This window comes from Sus scrofa, chromosome 6 (assembly GCF_000003025.6).
Source record: "Sus scrofa isolate TJ Tabasco breed Duroc chromosome 6, Sscrofa11.1, whole genome shotgun sequence".
Taxonomy (NCBI): Eukaryota; Metazoa; Chordata; class Mammalia; order Artiodactyla; family Suidae; genus Sus; species Sus scrofa.
Window position 1 is genome coordinate 159,191,606 of NC_010448.4, and position 27,617 is coordinate 159,219,222.

The following is a 27,617-nucleotide window of genomic DNA, read 5'->3' on the forward strand; positions in this document are numbered from 1 at the left end:
GACTGATTCCCTACAGAGGGAGGCCAGGCAGCCTGCTGGGACCGAGGTGCCTGTGCTAATCTTTGGCTCAATAAAGAGCATCAAACCGATCCCAAGGGCAGAGCCACAATTTGTTCCATTTCACAACTGCCTGGGATTAGATCACATGATGTTTGCTAAATTTATCATGTAACAAAACCCCAGGAAGACTTTAAAGAAATACCAAAACTGAGAACACAGCATGATTTCCCTGCTATGATCTCAGCCTTTTAACTTAATTCTTAAAATAAGGGAAAGTGAGAGGAGAAGTTTCTGGTAGCCTTCGCCTCCTAACAAGTTCACTAAGATGTCACGGGCTCTTCTGCCTCAACCGTAGGAAGGCACAGAGCTCTGCTTTCTCTGCACCTTCTGGTAAGGGTGACTAATTCCTTTCTTTTCCCCCTTCCTCTGTCTGGACAAACTAAATATTTCCTTTCTATATGGCACACAGCCTTCTGTCTGATGGCTTAAAGGTCAGGTGTCTCAGAACACGATACACTGCACATATGCCTTAAAAATATGGACCGGGAGAAATTCGGCATCTTCCCCTTTTATTAATTAAAAGAGGAAATGGCTTTTTAGTTAATCGTTATTATAGAAAAGACACACCTTCACCTTTTAGAGAACCCAAACTTAAGAATCACTTAAATCTGGCCCCTAGCGTGTTCCTCCCGTGGGCTTCCTGTTAGAGAGCACAATGCTTTGTTTCAACTGCAGCCAAACACTGAAATTATAATTTCCACTGCATTTGATGGTTTCCAGTCAAATCCTCTACGGAGCATAAGGAAAGGCCATTAGCACAACCACAGAAAGGTCTCCAGGTTTTATCTGTAATGCCTTAGGGTGCTAACAGGTGTTCAGGAAAAGCAAACTGACACTTCACTCCCCCAAGTGGGGGGCAAACAGATAAACTGAGAGGACGAGGGCAGCTGCGTGTGAAGTCTGCTTGCCCTGCCAAGGAAGCGTGCGGAGTGGACCGAGGAACAAGCAGCAGTGGGTGGGAAGGTGGATGTCCGCCAGCTCCGAGACTGGTGGCCTGTGTTCTGTCCAGATTTTTGGAGAGGGTGCAGTGGGTGGAAATGCCAGCTGTCAATGGTGCGTATTCAGCCGAAACGTCACAGACCCGTCTCTCACGTGTCAATGCATGTCTGAAAGATGCTTAGCTGCCTTGAAAAAGCATTTTAAAAAGGCACAGGAGTAGGAGTCAGATTTAGCTGTTTTATCCAATCTTTCAAATTATGAGGGTATGGCAGGAACAAGATCTAAAACAAACCAGGCCAAGGCAACAAAAAATAAGGTTACAATGGAAAGCAGCAGCTTAACTTCGTGTTATCTATGACTAACGGACGGCTCAGGACACCACATCTGTTCAATCCTGTGCCTCTCAACAGGGGAAGAAGACCTTTGACGATCTGGGGGCCCAGACCATCTAGACGAGACATAAACCCATTTTAGACAGATACAAACTAATCCAGGCATCATGCTAAGTTCTGGAGACAAGAAGATGAACAACGGAGTTCCCGTTGTGGCTCAGTGGAAACGAATCTGACTCGTATCCATGAGGATGCAGGTTCGATCCCTGGCCTTGCTCAGTGGGTTAAGGATCTGGCATTGCCGTGACTGTGGTGTAGGTCGCAGACGTGGCTTGGATCTAGTGTGGCTGTGGCTGTGGCTGGCTGGGCCAATGACTACAGCTCTGATTTGATCCCTAGCCTGGGAACCTCCATGTGCCATAGGTGCGGCCCTTAAGACAAAAAAAAAGATGATGAACAAGATATGGTTCATTCCCTTGAGGCAGACACAGTCTAGCAGGGGCACATTATGACCAATAAAATCAGAGACCTGCCAAGCTTGCAGTCCAGGAAGTGGCCCAGAAGAGGGACTGTCCACAGCCCCCTCGCAATGCGGCAGGAGGTCTTTGGAAAGGACATTTTGAAAGCCAAGGAGCTTGTCGAGGAAGGACAGTTCAAGTGAAATGAGAAGAGGCAAAGGTACAAAATGGAAGGGATCCTGCCTTTGTTCACACCCGTCCCTCTTTCTGCCTCGATGGCTCCTACTCTGCATGTGGGCAATGCCAGTTCCTAATCCGCCCCCCGCCCGTCCCCCGGACGCAGCCAGGTATCACGTCACAGGGGAAGCCTTCTCTGATGGCCCAGGAAGACCCGGCTTCTCCTTCCCCCACTCTCCCACCCCAACCACAAGCTGGGGAGGGGGGCACCTCGAATATTTGGCTGCGCTTAAGTCTGTTGCAAACCTGACTTATACCGAACGGGGGATGCCCTGAGCATGGAACTATTTCTTAGTCACCTGGGTATGTGAAGTACACAGGACAAAAACCTAAGAAAAAAGAAAAAAAAAAAAAAAAAAAGAAAGTACACAGGACAGGGTCTGGCACATGGTCAAGCTCCACAATGGTCTGTCATTTGTTAAGTGAACCTTTCGGGAAACACGGAGTTTGGCGGGTCTGCCCGCTCTGCACTGACCACTTGCTGAGGCGAGTGATGAAGAAGAGGCCACCCCCCCAAGCCCCGAATAGAGGCATATAAGCACCATCATACTCACCAACTGAGGATTCATTTTACCATCATCAAAGCCACTAAGTCTGAGTCGGACATCGTTATTGTGCAGTCGGCTTTCTTATCTGAAACAGGGACGGGCAGAAGGCAGGAGAAAAGCAAGAAGGGTTCAGGGTCATGCATACATTTTATGAGACCGACACGCTGCCTCCTGCGCTAAGGAGACAACGCACGAACACATGTTAGTCAAAAGCCACGAGTGCATCGGAATCACATCCGGCAGGAGTGTGGCAAAAAGGGCACTGACATGCATTTCTCTGGCCACCTGGTAAAATGTGGCATAAATCCCAAGCAACCTCAATATTTAACAAGAGGGCACCTTATTAAATCAATCATGGTACGTTCACATCACTACAAGGCGGCCATCAGATGAGGCGGAACTGCACTCTACCGACTTGAAAAGATATTCATGGGATATTGTTCATGATACCGTCATATAAGCCAGTTACAAAACAAACTGTACGCGTGAGCCCATTTCTTCCTTCGAAACAGATATTCAAGTCTACATATATAGGAAAAACATCCGGAAACTTCGACATCGATACAGTAATAACAGTCACTGTGGCGCCCAGACTCTAAGGTCTGCCTTCGGGGGTTCGTGCCTTCCTAGAACACACCCTCGCGTGTGGGCAGGACCTGGGACTTGCGTCTGGCCTCCAGAATGTGGCAACGGTGATGGGATGCACTTCCTGAGTCCTGTGACATTCTGCAAGACTTGTCTTGCTGGTTAACTCACTGTCACTCTCCTGCTGGCCTTGAATAGACTAGCTGCTATTCTGTGCACTGCATACCACATATAGAGAGGGCTCCAGGGCAGGATGCTGGCCTGTAGGAGCGGAGGGCAGACTCTGACCTACGACCCATAGGAACGAAATCGATCACGGTCACAGCTGCAAGGAAAGTGTCAGCAACATGCATGGGTTTGCACAGGAAGCCTTCCCCAGTCAAGTCTCCAGATGAGAACCCAGCCTTGGCCAAAACCCTGCCTGCCGCCTATGAGACCCTCTGCAGAGGATGCGGCTAAAGCTGCCTTCCGCCAACTTACCCATGGAAACGGAAAGGTACTAATGTATATATTGTTTTAAACCACTAAATCTGTGGTAATTTGCTATGTGGTAAGAGAAAATAAATAGCTATATAGATCAGGGTTAATGGATTTTTCTGTAAAAGGATCAGACACTAAATATTTTAGCCTTTATGGGCCACTAGGTCTCTACTGCAACTACTCAATCCTACGCCTATAGCACAAAAGCAGCCACAGATAATACATAAACAAAGGAATGCAGCTGTGTGCCAATAAAACTATTTGCAAAACAAGGAGCAGACTGAGAGGGAGAAGATATAAGCAATTCACATATCTAACAAAGAACCTGTATCCAGAAAATATGAAAAACTCCTATCAATTAGAAAAGGTTAGATAGTCCAATACAAAAATGGGCAAATAACAAAACAGGCACAAAAATAAGATCTCCAAATGTCCTCCCCCACCGCCCGGCAAAAGACATGAAACAGTGTTCAATTCATTAATCAGCTAGAAATGTACATTAAAAGTAAGGGTGAGATACAACAACTTACCCCCTAGAATGCATGCCTTAAAAAAACAGACAATACCCAGAGCCGGTGAGGATAAGGAGCAACTGAAAGATCATGTAATACTAACGGGACTGAAAATGGTACAGCCACTGTATTAATTAATTAATTACTTAATTTTTGCCTTTTAGGGCCACACCCACAGCATATGGACGTTCCCAAGCTAGGGGTTGAATGGGAGCTACAGCTGCCGGCCTGCGCCACAGCCACAGCAACGCAGCATCCGAGCCTACACCACAGCTCACGGCAACACGGATCCTTAACCCACTGAGCGAGGCCAGGGATCGAACCTGCAACCTCATGGTTCCTAGTCGGGTTCATCACCACTGAGCCACAACAGGAACTTCCCATACAGCCACTTTAGAATAAGTTCCTTACTAAGCTGAACATACGTACGCCATACGACCTAGCAATGCCGCTCTTAAGTGTTCACTAACAGGAACAAAAACATAACCCGCACGAAAACCTCTATGTAAATGTTCGCAGTGGCCTTACTGCAATTACCAAAAGCCAGCAGAAAACCCGAAGATGCATCAGCTGGTAAATGGAGAAACTACACAGCAACAAAAAGGAATGAACTACTGATAACACATGCAGCAACATGAATGAATCCCACTGAAAAGCAGGCTCAAGGCCCTGCACACGGTATGATTCCACTTTCAGGTTATGACATTCTGGAAAAAGTGAAACTATAGGGACAGAAGTCAGATGAGTGGCTGCCACGGCCTGAGGGTGAGAAAAGGGATTGGCCACAAAAGGACATGAGGACATTCTGAGGAAACAGTCTATAGCTTGATTTCTGATAGTGGCTGTACAACTGTGTACATCTGTCTAAATTCACAGAATTGTAAATCTAAAAAAGGCAGATTTTATTGTATGTAAATTATACCTAATAAACATGATTTTTAAAAATGACATTATCAAATATGGTAAAAAATGTGGAAAAAATGAATTTTCATATAAGATGGAAGAGAATATAAAATACTATATCCACATCCGAAAACTGGCTATATCCCTCATGACTTAGTACTTCTACTCCTGGTTATATGCCAAATGGAAATAAGCACGTATATTCACTAAAAGACACGTGACAATGTTCATAACAGCTTTATTCATAAGGCCCCAGCATGGAAACACCATACATCAATCGTGAACTGAATAAATAAATTCCAGTGCATTCACACAGTAAAAAGAACTACTGCTACATGCAACCATATAATGAATCTTTTTTTTTTTTTTTTGCTTTTTAGGGCCCCACTCCTGGCATATGGAGGTTCCCAGGCTAGGAGTCCAATCGGAGCTGTAGCCACCAGCCTATACCACAGCCACAGCAACACGGAATCTGAGCCACGTCTGTGACCTACACCACAGCTCATGGTAACGCCGGATCCTTAACCCACGAGCGAGGCCAGGGATCAAACCTGCAACCTCATGGTTCCTAGTCAGATTCACTAACCACTGTGCCAGGAAAGGGAGCTCCCACACAGACTCCTTTGATCTTTACAATAATCCTACGAGGGTCCGAGAGGTCAAACAACTTGCCTAAGGTCCCACAGCTAATAAGTGGCTGAGCTAGGTATGAGAGCAGATTCTTGCTGCCAGAGCCCACACTCCCTACTCCTAAGCTCTATGGCTTCCTCCTGTTAGGGAAAGGATACAAACATTCAACAGATAAGGTTTTTTTTCTTTTTTTCTTTTTTTTTTAGGGCCTCACCCACAGCATATGGAGGTTTCCAGGCTAGGGGTCGAATCAGACCTGTAGCTGCCAGCCTACACCACAGCCATAGCAACGCCAGATCTGAGCCGTGTCTGCGACCTACACCAGAGCTCATAGCAATGCTGGATCCTTAATCCACTGCGCGAGGCCAGGGATTGAACCTGCATCCTCAGGGATACTAATCAGACTCATTTCCTCTGAGCCACAGTGGTAACGCCCAACAGCTCAGTTTTAACTGGGCCTTCATCGATGCATCAGCGTCGCATGAATCCCAGGTACTTTCTTAGGTCCTTGAGTCCTTTTGAGGAGTCACAGAAAATTCTACTGTATTTAAGCGAAATGAATGTTTACTATACAGGCTGGGAGGAAGCAATGATTTACTGAGCACTTTCCCCGCCAGGTGTTTTACTCACCTCATCCCACCGAATCCCCACCAGAGTGCCCCGGGGGGACATCATTCTCACCATTTTTAAGACACCTGGATTCAGGGAAGGTAGACATCTAGCCTGGGACAGAGCCAGGGTCTGAACACAGGCTTGGGGGTCTTCACAGGCTATGCTTTTCTACTGTTCCTCGGGGATGGGAAACCTGAGGCTCTCTGTACCATGCTCTCCAAAGGGGCAGGGCTGGGAACGCAAACAGGTGCTGAGAGGGCAGAATAAAGGAATGAAAGAATACTACGTCACATTAAAATGAAAGCTGGCTTCCCGGAGAGATGCTACGGGAGTCGTTTCAAAGGTTTGGAGGGAAGGGCAGAATTCACGCAGAAGCATCCAGGCAGCAAGAAAACATTAAGGAAAAATGCACGAAATCTGAAAGTCGTTGCTATAACCATCTGTATCGCTACCAAACTCTATGGATATAAGCAGATGAAATACATTTCAAGTAATCTTGCTTGGTTAACAGAAAGCAGACCTTGCAACAGCATGTACATGTCAAAAGAACCAGCAATTCTCTTTAAGATGCCAGTCCATACTAGGACAGGTTATTAATGCTTTAACACGGCTGATCGCTAACAAACGGTCATTTGTTGGCCAGTGTGAAAGGACCTGGCAATTTCCCGTGGTAGCTTTTACTGGCTAGGTCCATTATTTCAGCACCATTCCTGGCTGCCAACAAGTATCAGTTTCGGCAGAAATTCAGGGTAAAATCCCTTCAGGTCTGGGATGGGGCACGTGATTGATGTGGGGAGAGCTCGCTGCCAGAGTCCATATGCAGAGAGCAAGGTTTTTCTGAAACGAGGCAGCATGTGTCCACGAGCATATTATCTTTTCACGACAAACACGAATGACAACACAGGAAACATTTTCTGTAAAAATCACCTTGACAGTCTGTCTGGGTATATCAACATATTATCCTGAAGTAGCTATTAACCATGCGTCATTTTAAAAAATTGGCACTATTTCCCCAGAGTTGCCTTTATTTCTTAAAAGCTAGCAGCTAGAGGAAGCAGTGTGTTGTCATCCTACACCCCAGGAGACGGCAGCTCAAGAAGGCAAACGGAGTTATTTTTCTGCCCACCCATGTTGAGGAAAAAATGTTGCCCACGCCAGATTACGGCCACTTGGCTCTTCCCTCATTAATCTCTGGCAGATTCCATAAGCAACAGCGCGTGTGACACTGCCCTTAACCTTCTCTTTCTCCAAGCTCTCACCTCTATCCCAGGAGCTCTGCCAACCTCCTCTCTCTCAGAATCTCCCTGGAGATTTACCTATCTTCTCAGAGTAAGAAGCACCCATCCCTTCTTGCGGAGGCCAACCCTCCTGCCACCTGTGCTCCTGATGTCACTCTCTCCTCCGGGACCGCCCTCAGCAAGGCAGCAATGAATGAACTCCACCCCCTTCACAACCTCCGGGAACCATCAACTTCACCCCAGACATGCCCGCAGCTGTCATGGAACAAGATCCTTTTTTCCTTACTGCCAACCCTCAGGCTGTCCTTTCTGCCTCCTCAGACGGTGGTAACCAGCCATCCTCCTCACTGCCTTTGACTTCTTCCCAATTCATCCAGCGTCACCTTCTAAAACACAGCTCTGACTTTGCACTTCTCCGCTTCGAAGGCTTTAACAGACGGATCATATACCAAATCACTTTCAAAGTTCACAGCACAACCCTTTAAAAAGCTCGTTCCCATGCATCATATTTCTTAACCACACCAGGCTCTCTCCAACAAGAGAAAGATAACAGACAAAGTCAGTTACCATGTACCGAGCATCATGCATTTTGCTGTTCATTTTTAAATTATTTATTTTACTGAAGGCCGACCGCATAGCAGGTACTATTCTTGGCACTGTGAATGCAGCAGTAAACCAGAGAGGAGAGAAGCTCTGCCTTCATGCAGCTTACAACCTAAGCGAAGGGATGGACAAGAAGCAAATAAATAAGATACGGTCTGTTGGATGGCGATAAGCGCTATAAAGAAAAATAAGGCAGAAAAGGACAATAGGGAACAGTTACGGGGATGTGATTTTAAACGTGTGGTCGGGGAAAGGCTCACAGAGAAGGTGACATCTGGGCAAAACTCCAAAGGGAGTGAGAGGACAGGCCATGAGGATATCTGAGGGATGACAATTCCAGGCAGCAAGTCCCTGAAGTGAACACCCCACGTGCAAGCAACACCAAGGGGGCCCGTGGGACTGGAACAAAGTGAGGCAGACTATAGTGAATCAGAGCCAACCAGGGCCAGATCACGTGGGCCAAGTGTAAGAACTCTGGCTTCTCCTCTGGTGAGCTGAAAGCCCCTGGATGGTTTTGAGCCAAGAAGGGTCCCGATCTGCCTTGAGTGTTTTTGTTTGTTTTTGTCTTTTTAGGGCCACACCTGCAGCATATGGAAGTTCCCAGGCTAGGGGTCAAATCGGAGCTGCAGCCGCCAGCCTCTCCCCCAGCCACACGGCAACACCAGAGGTGAGAAACAGGGAGGCCACGAAGAGAAATGATGGAGGCTTAGACCAAGCTTCGTCATAGAGGACAGAATCTGCTGGTGGATCAGACTGAAGGGCCGCCGATGACCTCGAGGGTTCCGGGCTGAGGAACTGGTAAGAGAGAGGAGCAACTCGCCGAGATAGAGAAGACAGTCGGGGGAGAACACTACGCAGGGGAGGGAAGGAAGACGCGCCGCTCAGTTCCATACGCGGTAGCTCTGCAATTCCTACGACGCATCCAACTAAGCTGTCAATTAAGCAGCTGGAGAGGCACCTTGGAATTCAGAGTCCGGGTTCACGCGGAAGGTATCGGGGAGTCATCAGTGTAGAGATGGCCCTAAAAGCACGGGACTAGATAAGAGCCCCAGGGAGTGGATATAGACAGAGGTGGGCCGTAGGGCACCCCAACATTTAGACTTAGAGATGAGGAAAAACAGGAAAAGAGCTCAAGAAGGCACCTGGGCACTAGGTAAGAAGAAAGTCTGGAAAAACGATGTTATTACGAGGGCTGGGAATGAACCACTGAATTTATGAGCAGCACGGTGGTCACTGGCGACCTTGGCAGGAACAGTTTGAGGACAGTGATGAGGACAAAAACTGCCTGGAGTGAGGGCAAGAAAAACCAGGATGAGAAGACGGGGAGATATGAGTATAGACAGGTCTTCTGGTCACACACCCATACACCGAACCACGTCCCTTACAGGTTAATCAGGAGATAATTCTCTTAACCCTGCAGCGACCCCATGAGACACGTACTATTTATTAGCTCCATTTACAGATTAAAAAAACAAAAACAAAGCTCAGAGAGAAATTAAATAATTTGTGCAAGACTAGAATCTGTGAGTGGCAGGACCAGGACCCCAAACCCAAGTCTGCTGAATCCTAATGCCAAAGGCTGGCGACAATCATGGTGCCTCCCAAGCTTTGGGAGGAAGCAGCTGGGATGTATTTCTGTTCCCAAGGATTCGCGAGTTCTTTTTTTCCTTTCTCTCTCTCTTTTGGCCGTCCCTTTGGCATGTGCAAGTTTTGGGGCCAGGGATAGAACTTGAGCCCCAACAGTGACTACACCAGATCCTTAACCTCCTGCACCACCTGGGAACTCCCACCAGTTCTTTAACAAGGGCCTATGCCTCTAACGCCGGCGGTGCGGGAGAGCACAGAGCAGACCCCCGTGTTCCAGGGCGCGCCTGTTTGTCAGTGCGCCTCTCTGAGGTCACCGCTGCACTGACCTGAGTTAGGGAGCACGGCTCCTTTGCCATTCTTCACGTCTACCACCCAGGTGGCTTCTCTGCCCTCGGGGCCATCCTTCACCTTGAAGGCGAAAATACCACCAATCTTCTTTACAAACTGCTCCCCTTCCTGGAAAGAAAAATAACAGTTATATTAAGTTGACTTCTCTGGCTTTTTTCTGAAGTCCAGGGTTTACATAGATGGATGATGCAAGCAGCTGAGCCAGCAGGCAGTCCCCCAGCTCCCTTAGGGTCTTTTACCCAGAAACGTCTGAAAGGCAACCAGGCAACAACACCTCCATCTGCCACATCGTTTGCTAAAAATGGCTTTCTGGGTCCAGCTGGTGGAAGGACAGGGAGAACGGGGGAGTGAGTGGCACAGCTGCATTTTCTACTGAAATAGCCTTCGTTTGTCTCAATTTCTGCAAGGTTCACTCTGGCATCTCTAAATATAGGAACCCTAACTCTGCTTTTTTTTTTTGTAGGTAAATCTCTTCATGTATATTTTTGGTGTTTCACCATCAGTTTAAAGATAAGCAGTTCAACTCATTTCCTGGATTAGTATAAAGAACTATACAAGTTGGAGTTGCCGTTGTGGCATAGGGAAGACGAATCCAACTAGTATCCATGAGGATGCGGGTTCGATCCCTGGCCTTGATCAGTGGGTCAGGGATCCAGCACTGCTGTGAGCTGTGGTGTAGGTCACAGTTGCCGCTTGGATTCTGCATTGCTGTAGCTGTGGTGTAGTCTGGCTCCAGCTCCAACTTGACCCCTAGCCTGGGAACTTCCATATGCCTCGGGTGCAGACCTAAAAAGCAAAAAATGAAAAAAGATTTAAACAAGTAACATATCATTCACCACCTACTTTTGGATCTTGGAGAATGAAGCTGGAAAAATAATCTCAGCCCCATATCTCTGAGGGCTGGTTTCCTTTCTCTCTCACTCTCTGCTTCCTTCTCATTCTATTTCATCTTTCCTCACTGAAGTATTTATGGATTGAAACAATAATTGGCACCAGACGTTGTTCCAGGCACTAAGGAGCTAGAAGGGTAAATGACAAGACCCTATGATCACGATGACAACGCACTGGGATAAAGAGGAACAGAAGGGACGTTACGAGCACAGAGGACCTGCTCAGTCGGCTGGCAGGGTGCGAAATTCACACTTCAAAAAAAAAAAAAAAAAAAAACCAGTAATTCTGCAATTATTTTTATTTAGAGAAAAAACATTCTACTGTAAAAAAAACAGAAAATATCGGTAAGCCAAAAGAAAACATATAAATCGTTGATAATTTCAACACTTGGAGAAAATAATGTTTTGATATAAATCCCCTCCATCTTTTTTCTCTGGATATACATTTTTTTAAAGGAAATCGTTGTGTAGACACTGTTTTGTAATCCACTCTGCAGTTTAAGATAGCTATCCTTAATGCCGTGTCATTAAATATTCTCTTCCATAACTGTGAATGATCATATATAATCATTAATGGTAGACGTGCACTATACTCTACTTAGCCAATACTCTGTTGCTTGAAGTTTAGGCTAGTCCTAACTTCTGGCTGGTATTATACGATGCTGGAAATAATCCTCTTCTATCTAAATATGCTGCTATCACCTCATTTATTTAACCTCCAAGAATTAAACTCTGCTAATTAATAACAATGAGTCTGCAATCAGCACAGGTTTGAACTCCTGCTCTGCCATGTATTTACATAACCCTGAGCCAATTACAAAATCTCTCTGAATCTCAGATTTCTCATCCATGACGTGGAGAAAATTATAGTAGCGATCCTCATAGAGTTGTATGGTATTTAAATAACCAGAAAGCCCAGAGTAACTGCTCAGTAAGCGTTAGCATCTTCCCCCCATTCTTTCACTCTACGCTCTGTCTGCTATTCCTGCGCCAACATTACGGCTTTATACACGTACTTTACTCTTTGGTACGGTGAATTCCCATAATTCCTCTCTTCCAAAGATTCTTGACTCTTCTTGGATTTGTTTCGGGGATTTTTTCCCTCAAGGATGTACATTATAATCATACAGTAAGTTCTTCCTCCAAGAACACTACTGGATTTAAGATGGGATTACATAGGTATATGGATCTGTTCAGAGGAGAAGTGACACCTTCACAATTCTCAGTCCTCCCATCCATGAATATGGTATATGCTCAAGTTTTCCTTGATGTCCCTCAGCAGCATTTGGTCATTTTTCTCCACACAGGTTTTTGTACATTCCTTGCCATGTTTATTCTTAGTTATTTTATATTGCTTTTGTCAATAACATATTTTTTCATGCTATTTTATGACTGGGTTATTGTAAATATACTAATCTCTATATATTTATTTTGGAATTGGCAACCTCTTGAGTTTTCTTATAATTTCTGATAGTTTTTATTTCCCATCTTTTTTAGTTCAGCCTTCCATCCCTGCAATGAGTTGTATCCAAGATTCTTCCTTTTGGTATCATAATATTTACTCTTTTACAAAGATTTTAGTATTTACTATGCTCAGACATTGTGCTAAGTACCTGAAATATTCAAAAACATTATCGGATACTAACCTTGGTTCCTATGCATGCAGAGAGTCTGGTCTAAGTTCTTTTTTATAACAATTTGAGATATAATTTACATACCATGAAATCTATCCTTTTAAAGTATATATTTTAGTATAGCCCAAGTGGTGCAATCAAACCACTATCTAATTTTAGAATATCCTTATCACCCCAAAAAGAAACCCATACCCATTAGCAGTTACCCCCCCACCTTCTCCCACCCTGCCTGCCCCTGGCAATCAATAAACTTTCTGTCTCGGTGCATTTGCTTGTCCTAGACATTTCATACAAATGGAATAATTTTAATATATGATTTTTGCGACTGGCTTCTTTCATTTAATATAATGCTTTTAATGTTCATCCATGGCGAAGCATGTATCAGTAATTAATTCCTTTTTATGGCCAAATAATATTCCATTGTGTACATGCAGCACATTTGGGTCTTTTTTTTCTTCCATTTTTTTCATTTTTAGGGCCACACCTGTTGCATACGGAAGTTTCCAGGCTAGGGGTTGAATCGGAGCAGCCTACGCCACAGCCACAGCCACAGCAACGTGGGATCCAAGGCACATCTGTGACCTATTCCGCAGCTCGAGGCAATGCCAGATCCTTAGCCCACTGAACAAGGCTAGGGATCAAACCTGCATCCTCATGGATACTAGTTGGGTTCTTAACTCACTGAGCCACAATGGGAATTCCAGATGTGGCACCTTTTGTATAACCATTCATCAGTTGCTGGCCGTTTCCCCTTTTTACTGTAAATAATGCTGCTATGGAAATTTGTGTACACATCTTTACAAGGACTTAGGCTCTAATTCCTTAGGTATATATCTAGAAGGGATTTTTTTGGGTCATAAAGTGATGTTTTACTTTTTGAGGAATTACCAAACTGTTTTCCAAAATGGCTACGACATGTGACAAACCTACCAGCAATGAATGAAGGTTCTGATTTCTCCACATCTTTACAACATCTTTTGTCTTTTTTATTTTAGTCATCCTAGTACATGTGCCCATCTTTCTCTTATACACAGATAACACACTTGAACCTACTCAGAATCAACCATGGGTCTTAGGACTCTAAGGAAGTTATTCTGAAAATACTGAGTCATGGCCTCAACAGCCACAGAGGCAATTTTTTTTTTTTTTGGTCTTTTTAGGGTCACATCCATGGCATATCGAGGTTCCCAGGTGAGAGGTCGAAGCGGAGCTGCAGCTGCCAGCCTACACCACAGCCACGTCAGATCCGAGCCGCATCTGCGACCTGCACCATAGCTCACGGCAGCGCCGGATCCTTAACCCATGAGCAAGGCCAGGGATCGAACCTGTGTCCTTATGGATCCTAGTCAGATTCGTTTCCTCTAAGCCACAATGGGAACACCACAGAGGTAATTCTTACATGTCAGTGTCCTAAAATCAACTATCAATACTTTCTAGTTAAATTAATTAGACAGGTATTAATATTAGTTCATTGAGCAGAAAAAACAACTGAGGCTCAAAAACGGTTAAGAATTCTTTAGACTGGGAGTTCCTGACATGGCTCAGTGGTTAAGGAACCCGACTAGTATCCATAAGGATGCATGTTTGATCCCTGGCCTTGCTCAGTGGGTTAAAGATCTGGTGTTGCTGTGGCTGTGGTGTAGGCCGGCATCTATAGCTCTGATTCCGCCCTTAGCCTGGGAACTTCCATATGCCACGGATGTGGCCCTGAAAAGACAAAAAAAAAAGAAGAAGAAGAAGAAGAATTCTTTAGACTATACTCTAACCTACTGCCAAGTAATCCATCTAATATAACCTACATAGCACTAACATAATTCATCTAATACCACTTTCGGGTTTGAATTTAAACGGCTGCCCATAGCCTACAGGATAGTCTGTCTTTACCATTCAAGACTCCTCATAATCTGAAGGCTCTGTATTGGTTCTTATCTTCAGATCCTTTTTCATCTTTCTCAGATTTCTCGTTCTAGTAATACCATTCTGAATGCCAGGAACACACGTGCTTCTATGTCCTTGCTCACTCCCTGACTCGAGTCACTCACCTCCTCCCATTCTCCACTCTCACTCCCATCTCATCACTTTAAATCTCAGCTCACATACGAACTCTTCAGGGAAGGCTTTTTCGTCTCTACTGGACACTTGGGTGGCCCTTTGCAAGTAGCACCCAGTGCACGTTTCTTGTAAAAGTAGTTATCTTCTTCTGGGAAAAAAAATGTTCCATGACTTTCTTGCCACTAAACTCAAAGTTCCCTGAAGGGCAGAGACATTATGAGCAGCAAGCAGTTTGACCAGGGCTCAGTCTCAGGTTGGTTGAACTTCAAATTCAGTGCCCTTGCCATGCGATCATACCACAAAGTAGGTTACATCAACAATTCCAAACTTTAGCCTATGAAAGTGGTTTCCGTCACCATAAATGAATTAAAAGAAAGTTCAAAGTATTTTCCACATTCCTTGAAATCTTTTACCCATCAAGGGTCTGTGAAAATAATGTCGAAGAGCAGGTGCTGGGCCACCCACAGCGCCAGGCCGCCTCTGGGGCCGGTGGCCCAGGAATGACCATGTCTAGCTGCGTCCGCCCGAAATGCTTGCTCGAGGCCTCAGAAGAGCCATGGCAGACCCCAGCACATGAGCGCAGAAGAACACCAGCAAATGTTTAGAAATTCCTCCTGAACACTTGGAGAGAAATTTCTCCCACTTCCTTAAGACAGACACAGATTAATTTTGTACTTGCTGTGACTTTGGAGAACCAACGGATCCTCTTAGAAAACCCCGTCCTTTGGTCAACAAAAACATTTTTCCACTGAAGAGGGAGTGAGCGAGGGTAGGGAAACCGATGAAGAGCACAGAGTTACAAGGGCGAAACTGGAGATCTTCACACTGAGAGAGCTCTGAGGGCCTCCTTGCCTGAAAAAAAGGACTGCTTTCTGAGTAGGCAGGAGGTCAGGGGGTAGGTCCTGTCGTAAACTTAATAGGAACAAAAAAATGAAGACAGAATTCAAAGAAGGGAGGTGGGGTATTGCTAACAAAGACAAAAGTGGAAATAAAAGCTGGCCAGACTTCCTTTGCTGGTGCAGAAAAGGCATGAACCGACAAAAGATTTCAAGACTTTCACTTTTTAGGGCTGCAAACATTTAGGAAACTGACAGTCGTGGGAAGGGGAAAAGAAACAAGGGGACAGGGTCCGGGCAAGTGAGGTTACAGAGGGAGGAGAGGAGCATTCAAAGAGGTGAACATGTGCAAAGCTAAGAGACGACCGTGAAACGAAAACAGCACTGTCTTGCTAACCCCGGGAATGAAGAATGAAGACGGACAAACAGACACACCAGATACAAAAAACTATTTACAGGTTCTGGCGGTTTTTTTGAGACAGAATCAAGTTGGAAAAACAAACAAACAAACAAACAAAAAAAAACAAAACAGGGTGATCTGGCAGAAGCAACAATCCTATGGGTTACTCTGCAGGTAATTATTGGTGGCATGAAAAAAGTTTTTTTCAAGCTGACCCCTTGGACAGTCCAGCTTCATTTTAGTGGACATTGGTAATGAAAGAAATGTTTAAAACAATATTCAGATATATTTTCCTACTAGACTGGCAATGATCTTTTTTTTTTTTTTTTTTTTTTTAAACCAGCCAATAAAGCAATGGAGATGGTGTGAAGAAAAGTCACTCTTGTGACTTGTCATTAAGTCTATACATGAACAGCCTCCTTTTGGTGGACAGTTTGGCAATATGTATCAAAATGCTGGAGTGCCCGTCGTGGCTCAGTGGTTAACGAATCCGACTAGGAACCAGGAGGTTGTGGATTTGGTCCCTGGCCTTGCTCCATGGGTTAAGGATCCGGCGTTGCCATGAGCTGTGGTGCAGGTTGCAGGCGCGGCTCGGATCCCGAGTTGCTGTGGTGCTGGCGTAGGCCGGTGGCTACAGCTCCGATTGGACCCCTAGCCTGGGAACCTCCATATGCTGTGGGAGCGGCCCAAGAAATGGCAAAGAGACAAAAAAAAAAAAAAAAAAAATGCTAAACATACATACCCAGTGACTCAATAATGCCCCCCCAATTACTTATGCTAAGGTGATCACGGTATTAAGTACTTAGAGATGAGTGCAAAAGGAGATGAATTATGCCACTTTTTTACTTGCAAGATTTAAATACAACCTGATGTTCATCCTAGGAGGCTAGTTAAATAGACTGTGATACAGACATTCCAATGTACACTACGTGGTCATTAAAACTGATGGTGAGGATTTGTATTTACAGGCAGGGAACAAACTGTCAAGAGGAAAAAACGCAGGTTATAAAACAACAAGTAGGGAGTTCCCGTTGTGGCTCCGTGGTTAATAAACCCAACTGGTATCCACGCAGGTTCGATCCCCGGCCTTGCTCTGTGGCTTAAGGATCTGGCGTTGCTGTGAGCTTTGATGTAGGTCGAAGACACGGCTTGGATCCCAAGTTGCTGTGGCTGCAGCTGGCAGCTGTAGTTCCCATTCAACCCCTAGCCTGGGAACTTCCATATGCTGTGAGTGCGGCCCTAAAAAAGACAACAAAACAAAACAAAACACACAGACACACACACACACGCCAAAAAACCAAAAAACCAGCAAGTAGGCCCACGCTAGTGTATCCCTGCGAGATGGTGGGAGGATGGGTCTGCAGCTCCTGGGCCAGTGCCTGCCTGCTGGGAACTGTCAGCCCTGGCTCCTTCTGCCTCAGGAAGGGCCTGATCATTCGGAAAATTCTAGAAATGCAGGGTGATTTGTCAAGACACATCAGGCACATTAGCTGTTTTCCCACCCACAGTGCAATCACCTGAAGATGTTAGGAAATCCTTTGTGCCACACAAGGGAGTTACGAGATACAATGTCTGCCTTTGATTGTGGCTCTAACATGTTGAAACACACACTTCTTATCCCCACTTTCATAAGTGGTTAACTAGACTTAGGTAACAGGACTTAGCAGAGTCAGTCACCTATTGAATTTACTTATAACTCTTTTCCCAAAGTGGATTATTATTATTATTATTTATTTTTTTTTTTTGGCTGTACCCTCAGCACGTGGAAGTTCCCAGGCCAGGGATCAAACCCACCCCATAGCAGCATCCTGAGCCACAGCAGTAATAATGCTGCACCACCACGGACTTCTGAAATGCACACCTTAAATGTTCTGAATCCTTTTCTTTACTTTAGCCCACTTTGTTCAGCTATCGATAGATGTATAATCTGAATTGTGGTACCTGTGGCTGGAACTGTGCCTTGTTGGTCTCAAAATTAAAAATCCACTGTGAAATTCCAAGATGCCTCGAAGTTTGAAACAAAGTAAATATCTTATTTTGCCTAAAGAAAATAATTCTCTTTCTGGAGAAAGAGTTACTGTTAGATTGCCCTAGTATGATTATTATCTATCAAGAACTAATTACCATACATTTACTGCAGACCTGGACAAAAAAAAAAAAAAAATAGGTCTGTATATAGAATATAATTTTTAAAACTCAACATGTATTGTATGATCCTCATTATGTAAACTATGTCCATATACACAGAGAGATGCCTTCAGAAGATATTTAAATTTTTTTTTAGATGTTTCCATATATTTTTTTTTCTTTTTCAACTGCACCCAACACTTCATATGGAAGTTCCCAGATCTGGAATCGAATCTGAGCTGGTGCTACAACCTATACCACAGCTGTGGCAATGTCAGATCCTTCATCTACCGTACTGGGTCAGGGATCAAACCGGTGCCACCACAGAGACAAGCTGGATCATTAACCAACTGTGCCACAGCAGAAACTCCTATATAATTTTTTAAGTCAACTCATTTTTATAAAAGAAAAACAAATTTTAAAACTTTGGGCGTTTCCATTGTGGTTCAGCAGAAACGAATCTGACTAGTATCCATGAGGACGCAGATTCAATCCCTGGCCTCGCACAGTGGGTTAAGGATCTGGTGTTGTCGTGAGCTGTGGTGTAGATCGCAGACAGGGCTCGGATCTGGCATGGCTGTGGCTCTGGCGTAGGCTGGCGGCTACAGCTCTGATTCGACCCCTAGCCTGGGAACTTCCATATGCCACAGATGTGGTCCTAAAAAGACAAACAAAACAAAACAAAAACTTGGAAAAACTCAAGCACAAAAAAAATTCTTTTCAACATGAGTTTTGATATTAGGCACCTTTAAAGGCTCCTTTAAATATTATTCCTTTGAACAGTACTTTCTAAATAAGATCCTTTTAATTCAGAAAGAAATGACACCAAAATAAACAATAACTAAAATCTGGAGATTTACACATCTCTTAAAATGCACTCTTACTAAAATTACAAAGAAGCCATAAGAGACACTCAAAAATCTAAAATACACTCAATTCTTGACAATATGACATAAATTTTCAACTTGTACCACTTCTGGGCTTCCTCAAGCCCCAGGGTCCTCCTGGCAGCATCTTATATAAATCTTACTTACCTCTTCAAGCCTCTTCTCAATCTCCTTAAAGACAAGATTTGCCTTAAATCCGTCAAGTGTAGAGCTGGTTGGAACAGCCTCAACTTGGGGAGATCTAAAAGAACCAGGGAAAAGAATCGATTTCAAGCAGAGTCATATAGGTACTAGGTTTTTCAACGATTATACAGTAGTAATTTTCAAAAAAATGCTACCAGAGATGTTGTGACTCCTACCCAGAGAAAATTGTTATTAAGTCAGTACAACGATTAAGCTTTTCTTCTCACCTTTTCAACAAAAACTGAGTACCCATTGGGTGAGAGGCACTGTCCTTAAAAATGTGGCAAAACAATAAACCTACCCTCAAGGAGCTTCTATAAGAGTGGGACAAAAGGTACAAAAAAAAAAAACCAAAAAACATAGTTACTATGAAGAAAACAAGGCAAGCTAAGGGGATATAAAGGAAGCACATTTATGTCTGTTGGGTGGTCTGTTTTAGATAACCTGGTTGGAAAAACCCCGCTGAAGAGCTGATATTTAAATCGGGTCTTCTTTTTTTTCTGTCTTTTTTGCCATTTCTCGGGCCACTCCCGAGGCATATGGAGATTCCCAGGCTAGGGGTCTAATCGGAGCTGTAGCCACCGGTCTACGCCAGAGCCACAGCAACGTGGGATCTGAGCCGTGTCTGCAACCTACACCACGTCACGGCAATGCCGGATCCTTAACCCACGGAGCAAGGCCAGGGACCGAACCCGCAACCTCATGGTTCCTAGTCGGATTCGTTAACCACTGCGCCACTACGGGAACTCCAAAATCGGGTCTTAAATTAAGTCCATGAGCCAGCCACGTAAAGATTAAGGTGGGGAGGTCAGTTCTCCTTCTGGGGTAAGGAACCTGAGGTAGGAACCAGCTTGTCAGGGAGAGGAACTAGTAGAAGGGCAGCATGGCTGGAGCAGAGGAGAAGATCTGAGGTCCCCGAAAGGTACAGGGCAAGACAGCAAGGGCACGGCTAGCACTTGGGGGTTTATTTCAAGTATCACGAGAAGAACTGCAGGGTAGGAGCCGGAAAGTAGCACAACCCAATGTACAACATGTTTTAAAAAACAAATCTGGCGGCCGGCTGGAGAACGGACTGTAAGGGGGTACGTGGGGAGGCAGGGAGGCCAACTAAGAAGCCACTGCAGAAGTCCAGGCAAGAGACGGCGGTGACGAAACAGGGTGTGAAGAAGTGGGGAGGAAGCAGAGGTGGGACTGCAGACTTATTTTTTAGCTAGGTCACAAGATGTGACTGTCACAACATCTGGCTGGCTGATACTTAGGGAACAATTCTAGACCGATGGCCTGATGTGGCAGAAGGAAAAGCGTCCCTGCTGCCACAAAGGCCTGGGTTAGAATCCCAAGGCTTCCTCCACGCGCTAGCCACGGGACTCTGAGCAAGCTTCTTGCTCTCTGTGCAGCCTCTAGTGGGGAGGCTGGGAAGAAGGGGCCGAGGACTTTACAGAATTAAATAGAATCTTGTGCGTGAGGTGCCCAGAGGAGACCCTGGCCCCCAGTAAAATATGACCGTTACGGGCTGCAGAGACTCAAGAGTTAGATCCAGACAGACACTTCAAGGGTCTGAGGAAGATGAAGGCGCCTTAGGATTTTAAGTAATGCCTCTGACATCCCACAAGCACGCCGGCGGTAGCTGGAGCTGAGACTAGAACAACAAACAAGGGAAGTCAAGAGCATGGCAGCTGCTCAGTAAGCAAAGCACTTCTTTCCTTCTTTCTCTACCCCTTCTCCTTCCTTCTCTCTTTCTCTCTCCCCACCCACCCCATCCAGTTTTCCTTTCCCTCGGGACTCCCTGTGCCTGGAACACTTCTGTCTTAGCAAACACCCTCTTACCCTGCAAGATCCAGGCCAGGAACCTCCCCTTCAGTAAAACCCAACTACATGTCAGCTTCTCAAAAGCAGATGACATAGCTTTAAAAAAAAATCTTAACTTATAACCCCAGTTCTTGGCACACAATGGGTATTCAGAAAATAGGAACTGAATTGCACCGAACTCCCCCTTAGCTAAATTCTAATATTTTTCCTGTTCCCTTTGGAGCAGAATTATCTATGGCACACCATCTTTGCAGTCAAAAGGCAGAATGAGTGACCTAAAATCAAGGGATTACAACTAGTCTGCCTCAAGCCAATCTCATTTCATTAATGGTCCAACATAATCCTTACTGCGTCCCTCTCCAAGACTGCCGCTCCTAACTGTATGTGACAAAAGAATAACTGACACTTTTCAGTGTCTGTACAAAGTATCTTGATACTTTGTGGAACAGAGTCAGGAGAAGTTCTGACAGGTCACCACAGCAGATATTGACCATGCTTCGTTTATTTTGGTTTTTTTTTTTTTTTTTTTTTTTTTTGCCTTTTCTAGGGCCGCACCCTCGGCATACGGCGGTTCCCAGGCTAGAGGTCTAATCGGAGCTGTAGCTACCGGCCTACGCCAGAGCCACAGCAAAACCAGATCTGAGCCGTGTCTGCAACCTACACTACAGCTCATGGCAACGCCGGGATCCTTAACCCACTGAGCGAGGCCAGGGATCGAACCCGCCACCTCATGGTTCCTAGTTGGATTGTTTCTGCTGCACCACGGGAACTCCTTACCATGCTTGTTTTGAAAAGCTCATCAAGCTACTGATTTAGCAACTTTACACCCAGATGGGGGGAGGGATCAATATATAAAGCTGCATCAATAGTTTCAGAAAATCCTTCATTTTTAAAAAATTTATCTCTTATTGTTATTTCCCCCAACACACTTTTTTTTCCACTGCCTTCATATTTTATAACTTAAGTGATGAATGTATGCCCTGCTTTAGGGAGCTGAATACAATAACTTACATAATATCAGAAAAGAGATGACTCATATTACAAAAGGATGTTCCTTGTGATTTCTTTATACACAAAGTTCTTTTAGTAGAAACTAAATTCTGATTATCTTTGTTTTTTTAATTGGTTTATACATGAATTTTCTGGAACAAATCTAATCTGTAAAATGTTGGATGCTCACCATCACTAATTATTAGAGACATGCAAATCAAAGCAACAATGAGGTACCATGGCACACCAGTTAGAGTAGCCATCAAACAAACAACGGATGCTGGAGAGGATGTTGAGAAAAGGGAACCCTCCTTCACTGTTGGTGGGAATGTAAATTGGTGCAATCACTATGGAAAACAGTATGGAAATACCTAAGAAAACTAAATATAGAACTACCATATGACCCGGCAATCCCACTCCTGGGCATATATCCAGACACTCACTGAAAAAGATACATGATAATGTGAGAAAAAAGAAACTATACATGTATGTGTGACTGGGTCACCATGCTGTACAGTAGAAAACTGACAAAACACTGTAAACCATCTATAATGAAAAAAAATAAAAAATCTTTATATATATATATAAAAAAAGATACATGTGTATGACTGGGTCACTTTGCTGTACAGTAGAAAACTGACAGACCACTGTACACCAACTACAATGGAAAAAATAAAAATCATCAAAAAATAAAAATAAATTAAAAAAAATAAGAACTGTCAAACTGTTAAAAATTAAATTAAAAAGATACATGCTCCCCTATGTTCGCAGCAGTACCATTCACAATAGCCAAGACATAGAAACAACCTAAATGCCCTTCCACAGATGAAGGTGTGGATTAAGAAGATGTGGTACATATATACAATGGAACACTACTCAGCCATTTAAAAGGACAAAATAATGCCATTTGGGAGTTCCTTTCATGGCTCAGTGGTTAACAAACCCGACTAGTACCCATGAGGATGCAGGTTCGATCCCTGGCCTCACTCAGTAGGTTAAGGATCTGGCAAGGCTGTGAGCTGTGGTGCAAGTTGCAGATGCAGCTCAGATCTGGCGTTACTGTGGCTGAGGCACAGGCCATCAGCTGCAGCGGAGGCCAGCGGCTGCAGCTCTGATTCGACTCCTAGCCTGGGAACCTCCATATGCCACGGGTACGGCCTAAAAAAAAAAAAAAAAGCCATTTGCAGCAACATGGATGCAACTATGAGTGAAGTTAAGTCAGAGAGAGAAAGACAAACACCGTATGATAGCACTTACATGCAGAATCTAAAATATGGCACAAATGATCTATCTACAAAACAGAAACAGATCATGGACATGGAGGACAGACTTGTGTTTGCAGGGGGAAGAGCGGAGGAAGTGAGATGGATTGGGAATCTGGGGTTAGTAGATGCAAACTGCTGCATTTGGAATGGATGGCCAATGGGATCCTGCTGTATAGCACAGAGAACTATATCCAATCATTTGTGATGGAACAGGATGGAAGATAATGTGAGAAAAAGAATGTGTGTGTGTGTAGTGTATATATATATACACACACACACATATACGTATATATGTATATAACTGGGTCACTTTGCTGTAAGCAGAACACTGTAAATCAACTATAATAAAAAATAATAATAATTTATAACAGCCAGTTGTGTAAGAAGTTATATTTTGGCCTCTTAGATCCAAGAGTTCTTTTCTGTTATGACTTATAACTACTTCTTAATAATAAGCATTTACAGATTTCATTCTCAAAATAAAATAAAACAAATAAAATGTTGGAAGGCATTCTGAAGATTAACTATTTAGTGCATGGATTCCCTCCATGCTTCCCGGAATTTTCATTCTAAAGTCTAGAGTACAGGCACTGTTTCAACAATCTCAAAGCACAGAGTACAACAAAACAGGAGCTTTGAAGTCAAATAGATAACAGTTAGAATGGTGCAAGGGACTCCTAGGAAGAACTATTTGGTGTATGAACTGCCCCTATGCTTCCTGAAATTTTCATTCTAAGGCCCAGCGCACAGGTGCCATTTCAACAATGTCAAAGATCAGAAGCACAGAGCAGCCAACAAAACAGGAACTTTGAACTTGGAGAGATGAAGGTGAGTCTTGACTGCTACCATGTAAGACTCTCTGGCTCTCTTTCTTTCTTTATCTTTTTAGGGTTGCACCCACGGCACATGGAGGTTCCCAGGCTAGGGGTTGAATCGCAGCTGTAGACACTGGCCTACGACACAGCCACAGCAACACCAGATCTTTCACCACTGAGCGAGGCCAGGGATAGAACCTGAACCGGCATGGATGCTAGTCAGATTCGTTTCTGCTGAGCCATGACAGGAACTCTAAGACTCTCTTTAAATAAGTTGTTTTAACTCTGATCATCAATCTCCTCAGCTGTAAAATCTCATCTATAAAAAAGGTACAAAATTTACCAGGTGGGCTTTTCTGAGGATTAAACAAAGACGTGCAGATACAGCACCTGGCATGGTTCTGGTGCTCACACAACGCCCTCAAAATGTGGTTGTTAAAGAATTATTACAATTCAATAATAAAAAGACAACCCAATCTTCCAATCTTAAGATGACCAAAAGAGGAGTTTCCTGGTGGCTCAGCAGGTTAAGGATCCAGTGTTGTCAATGCTATGACATGGATTCAATGTCTGGCCCAGGAACTTGCATATGTTATGGGTGCAGGCAAATAAATAAGATAAAATAAAATGGCAAAATATCTGAATAGGTATGTTTCCTAAGATTACGAATGGCCAATAAGCACATGAAAAGATGCTCGACATTAGTCACGAGGGGAATGCAAATCAAAACCACAATGAGATACTACTTTACACCTACTTAGGATAGCTTAAAAAAAAAGCAGACAATAACAAGTGTTGAGAAGGATGTAAGGAAAATGGAATCCTAATAATAGAATTTTATTCAGCCATAAAAAAAGAATGAAGTACTACATTCATTCATTCACTCCTCTTTTTCTTTTCTCTTTTAGGGTTGCACCTGCGGCATATGAAGTTCCCAGACTAGGGAGTCAAATCAGATCTGTAGCTGGAGCTTAAACCACAGCCATCAGCAGGGCCAGGTCTCACGCCTCAGCCTGTGTGACCTACACCTCACCTGAGGGCAATGCCAGAACCTTAACCCACCAAGCAAGGCCAGGGATCGAACCTGCATCCTCATGGACACTATGTCAGGTTCTTAACCTGCTGGATCACAACAGGGACTCCTACATTCATTCTTACAATGTGGATGAACTTTGAAAACATGCTAAATGAAAGAGCAGTCACACAAGCCACATATAGTAGGATTTCATGTAAATGAAATATTCCAAATAGGTAAGTCCTTAGAGATAGAAAGCAGATTAGTGGTTGCCAGAGCCTGCAAGGAGGGGCGCAGGGGATTAACTGCTAATGGGTACATAGGCTCTTCTGGAGGTGCTAAAAAAGTTCTTAAATTGACTGTGGTGATGGTTGCACAACTCGATGATATACTAAAAACCACTGAATGTACACATAAAATGCATGAATTAGGAGTTCCTGTCGTCACACAGCGGAAACGAATCCAACTAGGAACCTTGAGCTTGCGGGTTTGATCCCTGGCCTCGCTCAGTGATCCCTGGCCCCGCAAGCGTTGCTGTGAGCTGTGGTGTAGGTTGCAGATGTGGCTTGGATCTGGTATTGCTGTGACATAGGCCGGCAGCTATAGCTCCAATTCGACCCCTAGCCTGGGAACCTCCATATGCTGTGGGTGCGGTCCTAAAAAATAAAAGATGAATAAAATAAAATGTATGAATTATGTGGCATGTGGATTATGTCCCAATAAGGCCGTTAAATATAATTTTTAAGGTGGCTGCTGTTATTCGTAGTGTTTGGGAAGAACAGAGTCCTACATTTTAATCAAATGTCCACCCCTAAATCTAATGTTTTACCAGTAACTAGTCTGTTCAAATTAGAGCCGACTGTGTAGTACGCACAGGACCAGAGAGTAAGTTGCAATCAGCAACTTCCCTTGACCTCTGAGCAGGCATAAGGTCCCATCAGGGACAGAAATCCAGCCTCAAGAGCCAAACTGGATTTCAATGAGTTCGATATGTTCCCCACTCTAAACTAAAAATTAAGGCTTATCTTTTCCAAGCCCCTCAGCGATATTTATAATTTAATAAATAAAACCAGGGAGTTCCCGTCGTGGCGCAGTGGTTAACAAATCTGACTAGGAACCAGGAGGTTGCGGGTTCGGTCCCTGCGCTTGCTCAGTGGGTTGACGATCCGGCGTTGCCGTGAGCTGTGGTGTAGGTTGCAGACGCGGCTCGGATCCTGCGTTGCTGTGGCTCTGGCGTAGGCCGGTGGCTGCAGCTCCGATTCGACCCCTAGCCTGGGAACCTCCATATGCCGCGGGAGCGGCCCAAAGAAATAGCAAAAAGACAAAAAGACAAAATAAATAAATAAATAAATAAATAAAATAAAACCATATTCAAACACTTAACCAGTGATGTGAACTAGAGAAACAGGAAACACGCTGGGAAATCAGAAATCAGGTTGACTGAGCTTGACCTTTGATCAAGATATTTTCACTCTTTTCTAACCGAGGGAAAGGTTAACATGTCCAACGCAAAGCAGTGAGATGCAAAAGCTGACGGGGTGCTCTTCCCACCAATCAGCACTGCCTCTCTGGTAATTCCAGTGTATAAAAAATAACAAGGATGTCCCGTCAGGTGACATTTCAGCAGTTTCATCATGTCATCATTTCAACTACGAACTAACTGGTGGCTATATTAGTATGGAGAAACATAAAAATCACCTAAGATTTTTTTTCATGTATTCTTACATGTCTTTTTTAAAACAAAACTAAAGTAGTGTGTGTGGTGTGTGTCCCGAGAAGGCCTAGCGGTAATAACAAGTACTCAGCAAGCAGCCACACCATGGTTTCTAAATGACACTCTCCACTAAAAAGGGCCAGGGCTCCTTGGAGAAACAGCTGATCCTAAGGCTGGGGCATGGAGAGCACAGGACGAGCCTGGAATACCTTCCTGAGCCAGAAACCAGCTTATGGGACAGTGCGAGCCAGCTAACAGGGGCTCCTGCCGGCCAAAGCAGGGACATCTTGAGTATCAAAAAGTGACACTGGAGTTCCCGTCGTGGCGCAGTGGTTAACGAATCCGACTAGGAACCATGAGGTTGCGGGTTCGGTCCCTGCCCTTGCTCAGTGGGTTAATGATCCGGCGTTGCCGTGAGCTGTGGTGTAGGTTGCAGACGCGGCTCGGATCCCGCGTTGCTGTGGCTCTGGCGTAGGCCGGTGGCTACAGCTCCGATTCGACCCCTAGCCTGGGAACCTCCATATGCCGCGGGAGCGGCCCAAAGAAATAGCAAAAAGACAAAAAAAAAAAAAAAAAAAAAAAAGTGACACTAATGAGTTATAACCCGGTGAGTAAGAATTCATGAGTTCATACCAATATATTTACGGTTAGATATAGATGGATATGAATACATTTTAAAATGGGAGAGAAGAGAGAGAAGAAAATTTCACTTATTAAATATAAGGCTTGGTTCGGCCTTCCCGTTGTGGCTCAGTGGTAACGAATCTGACTAGTAGCCATGAAGATGTGGGTTTGAGCCCTGACCTCGCTCAGTGGGTTGGGTAGCCGTGTTGCCGTGAGCTGTGCTGTGGGTCACAGATAGGGCTCAGATCTTTCGTTGCTGTGTCTCTGTGGTGCAGGCTGGCCGCTGCAGCTCTGATTCAACCCC

At 44.4% G+C, this 27,617-nt stretch overlaps 1 protein-coding gene across 1 annotated transcript in view; it reads right to left on the reverse strand.

The window, feature by feature from the left end:
- SCP2 (sterol carrier protein 2) overlaps positions 1 to 27,617 on the reverse strand; it is a 123,941-nt gene that overhangs the window by 561 nt on the left and 95,763 nt on the right. Inside the window, 4 exon segments of the mRNA NM_001168415.1 lie at positions 2,581 to 2,599; positions 2,602 to 2,659; positions 10,051 to 10,180; positions 19,046 to 19,139. Of these exon segments, the coding sequence (NP_001161887.1) occupies positions 2,581 to 2,599; positions 2,602 to 2,659; positions 10,051 to 10,180; positions 19,046 to 19,139 (301 nt within the window).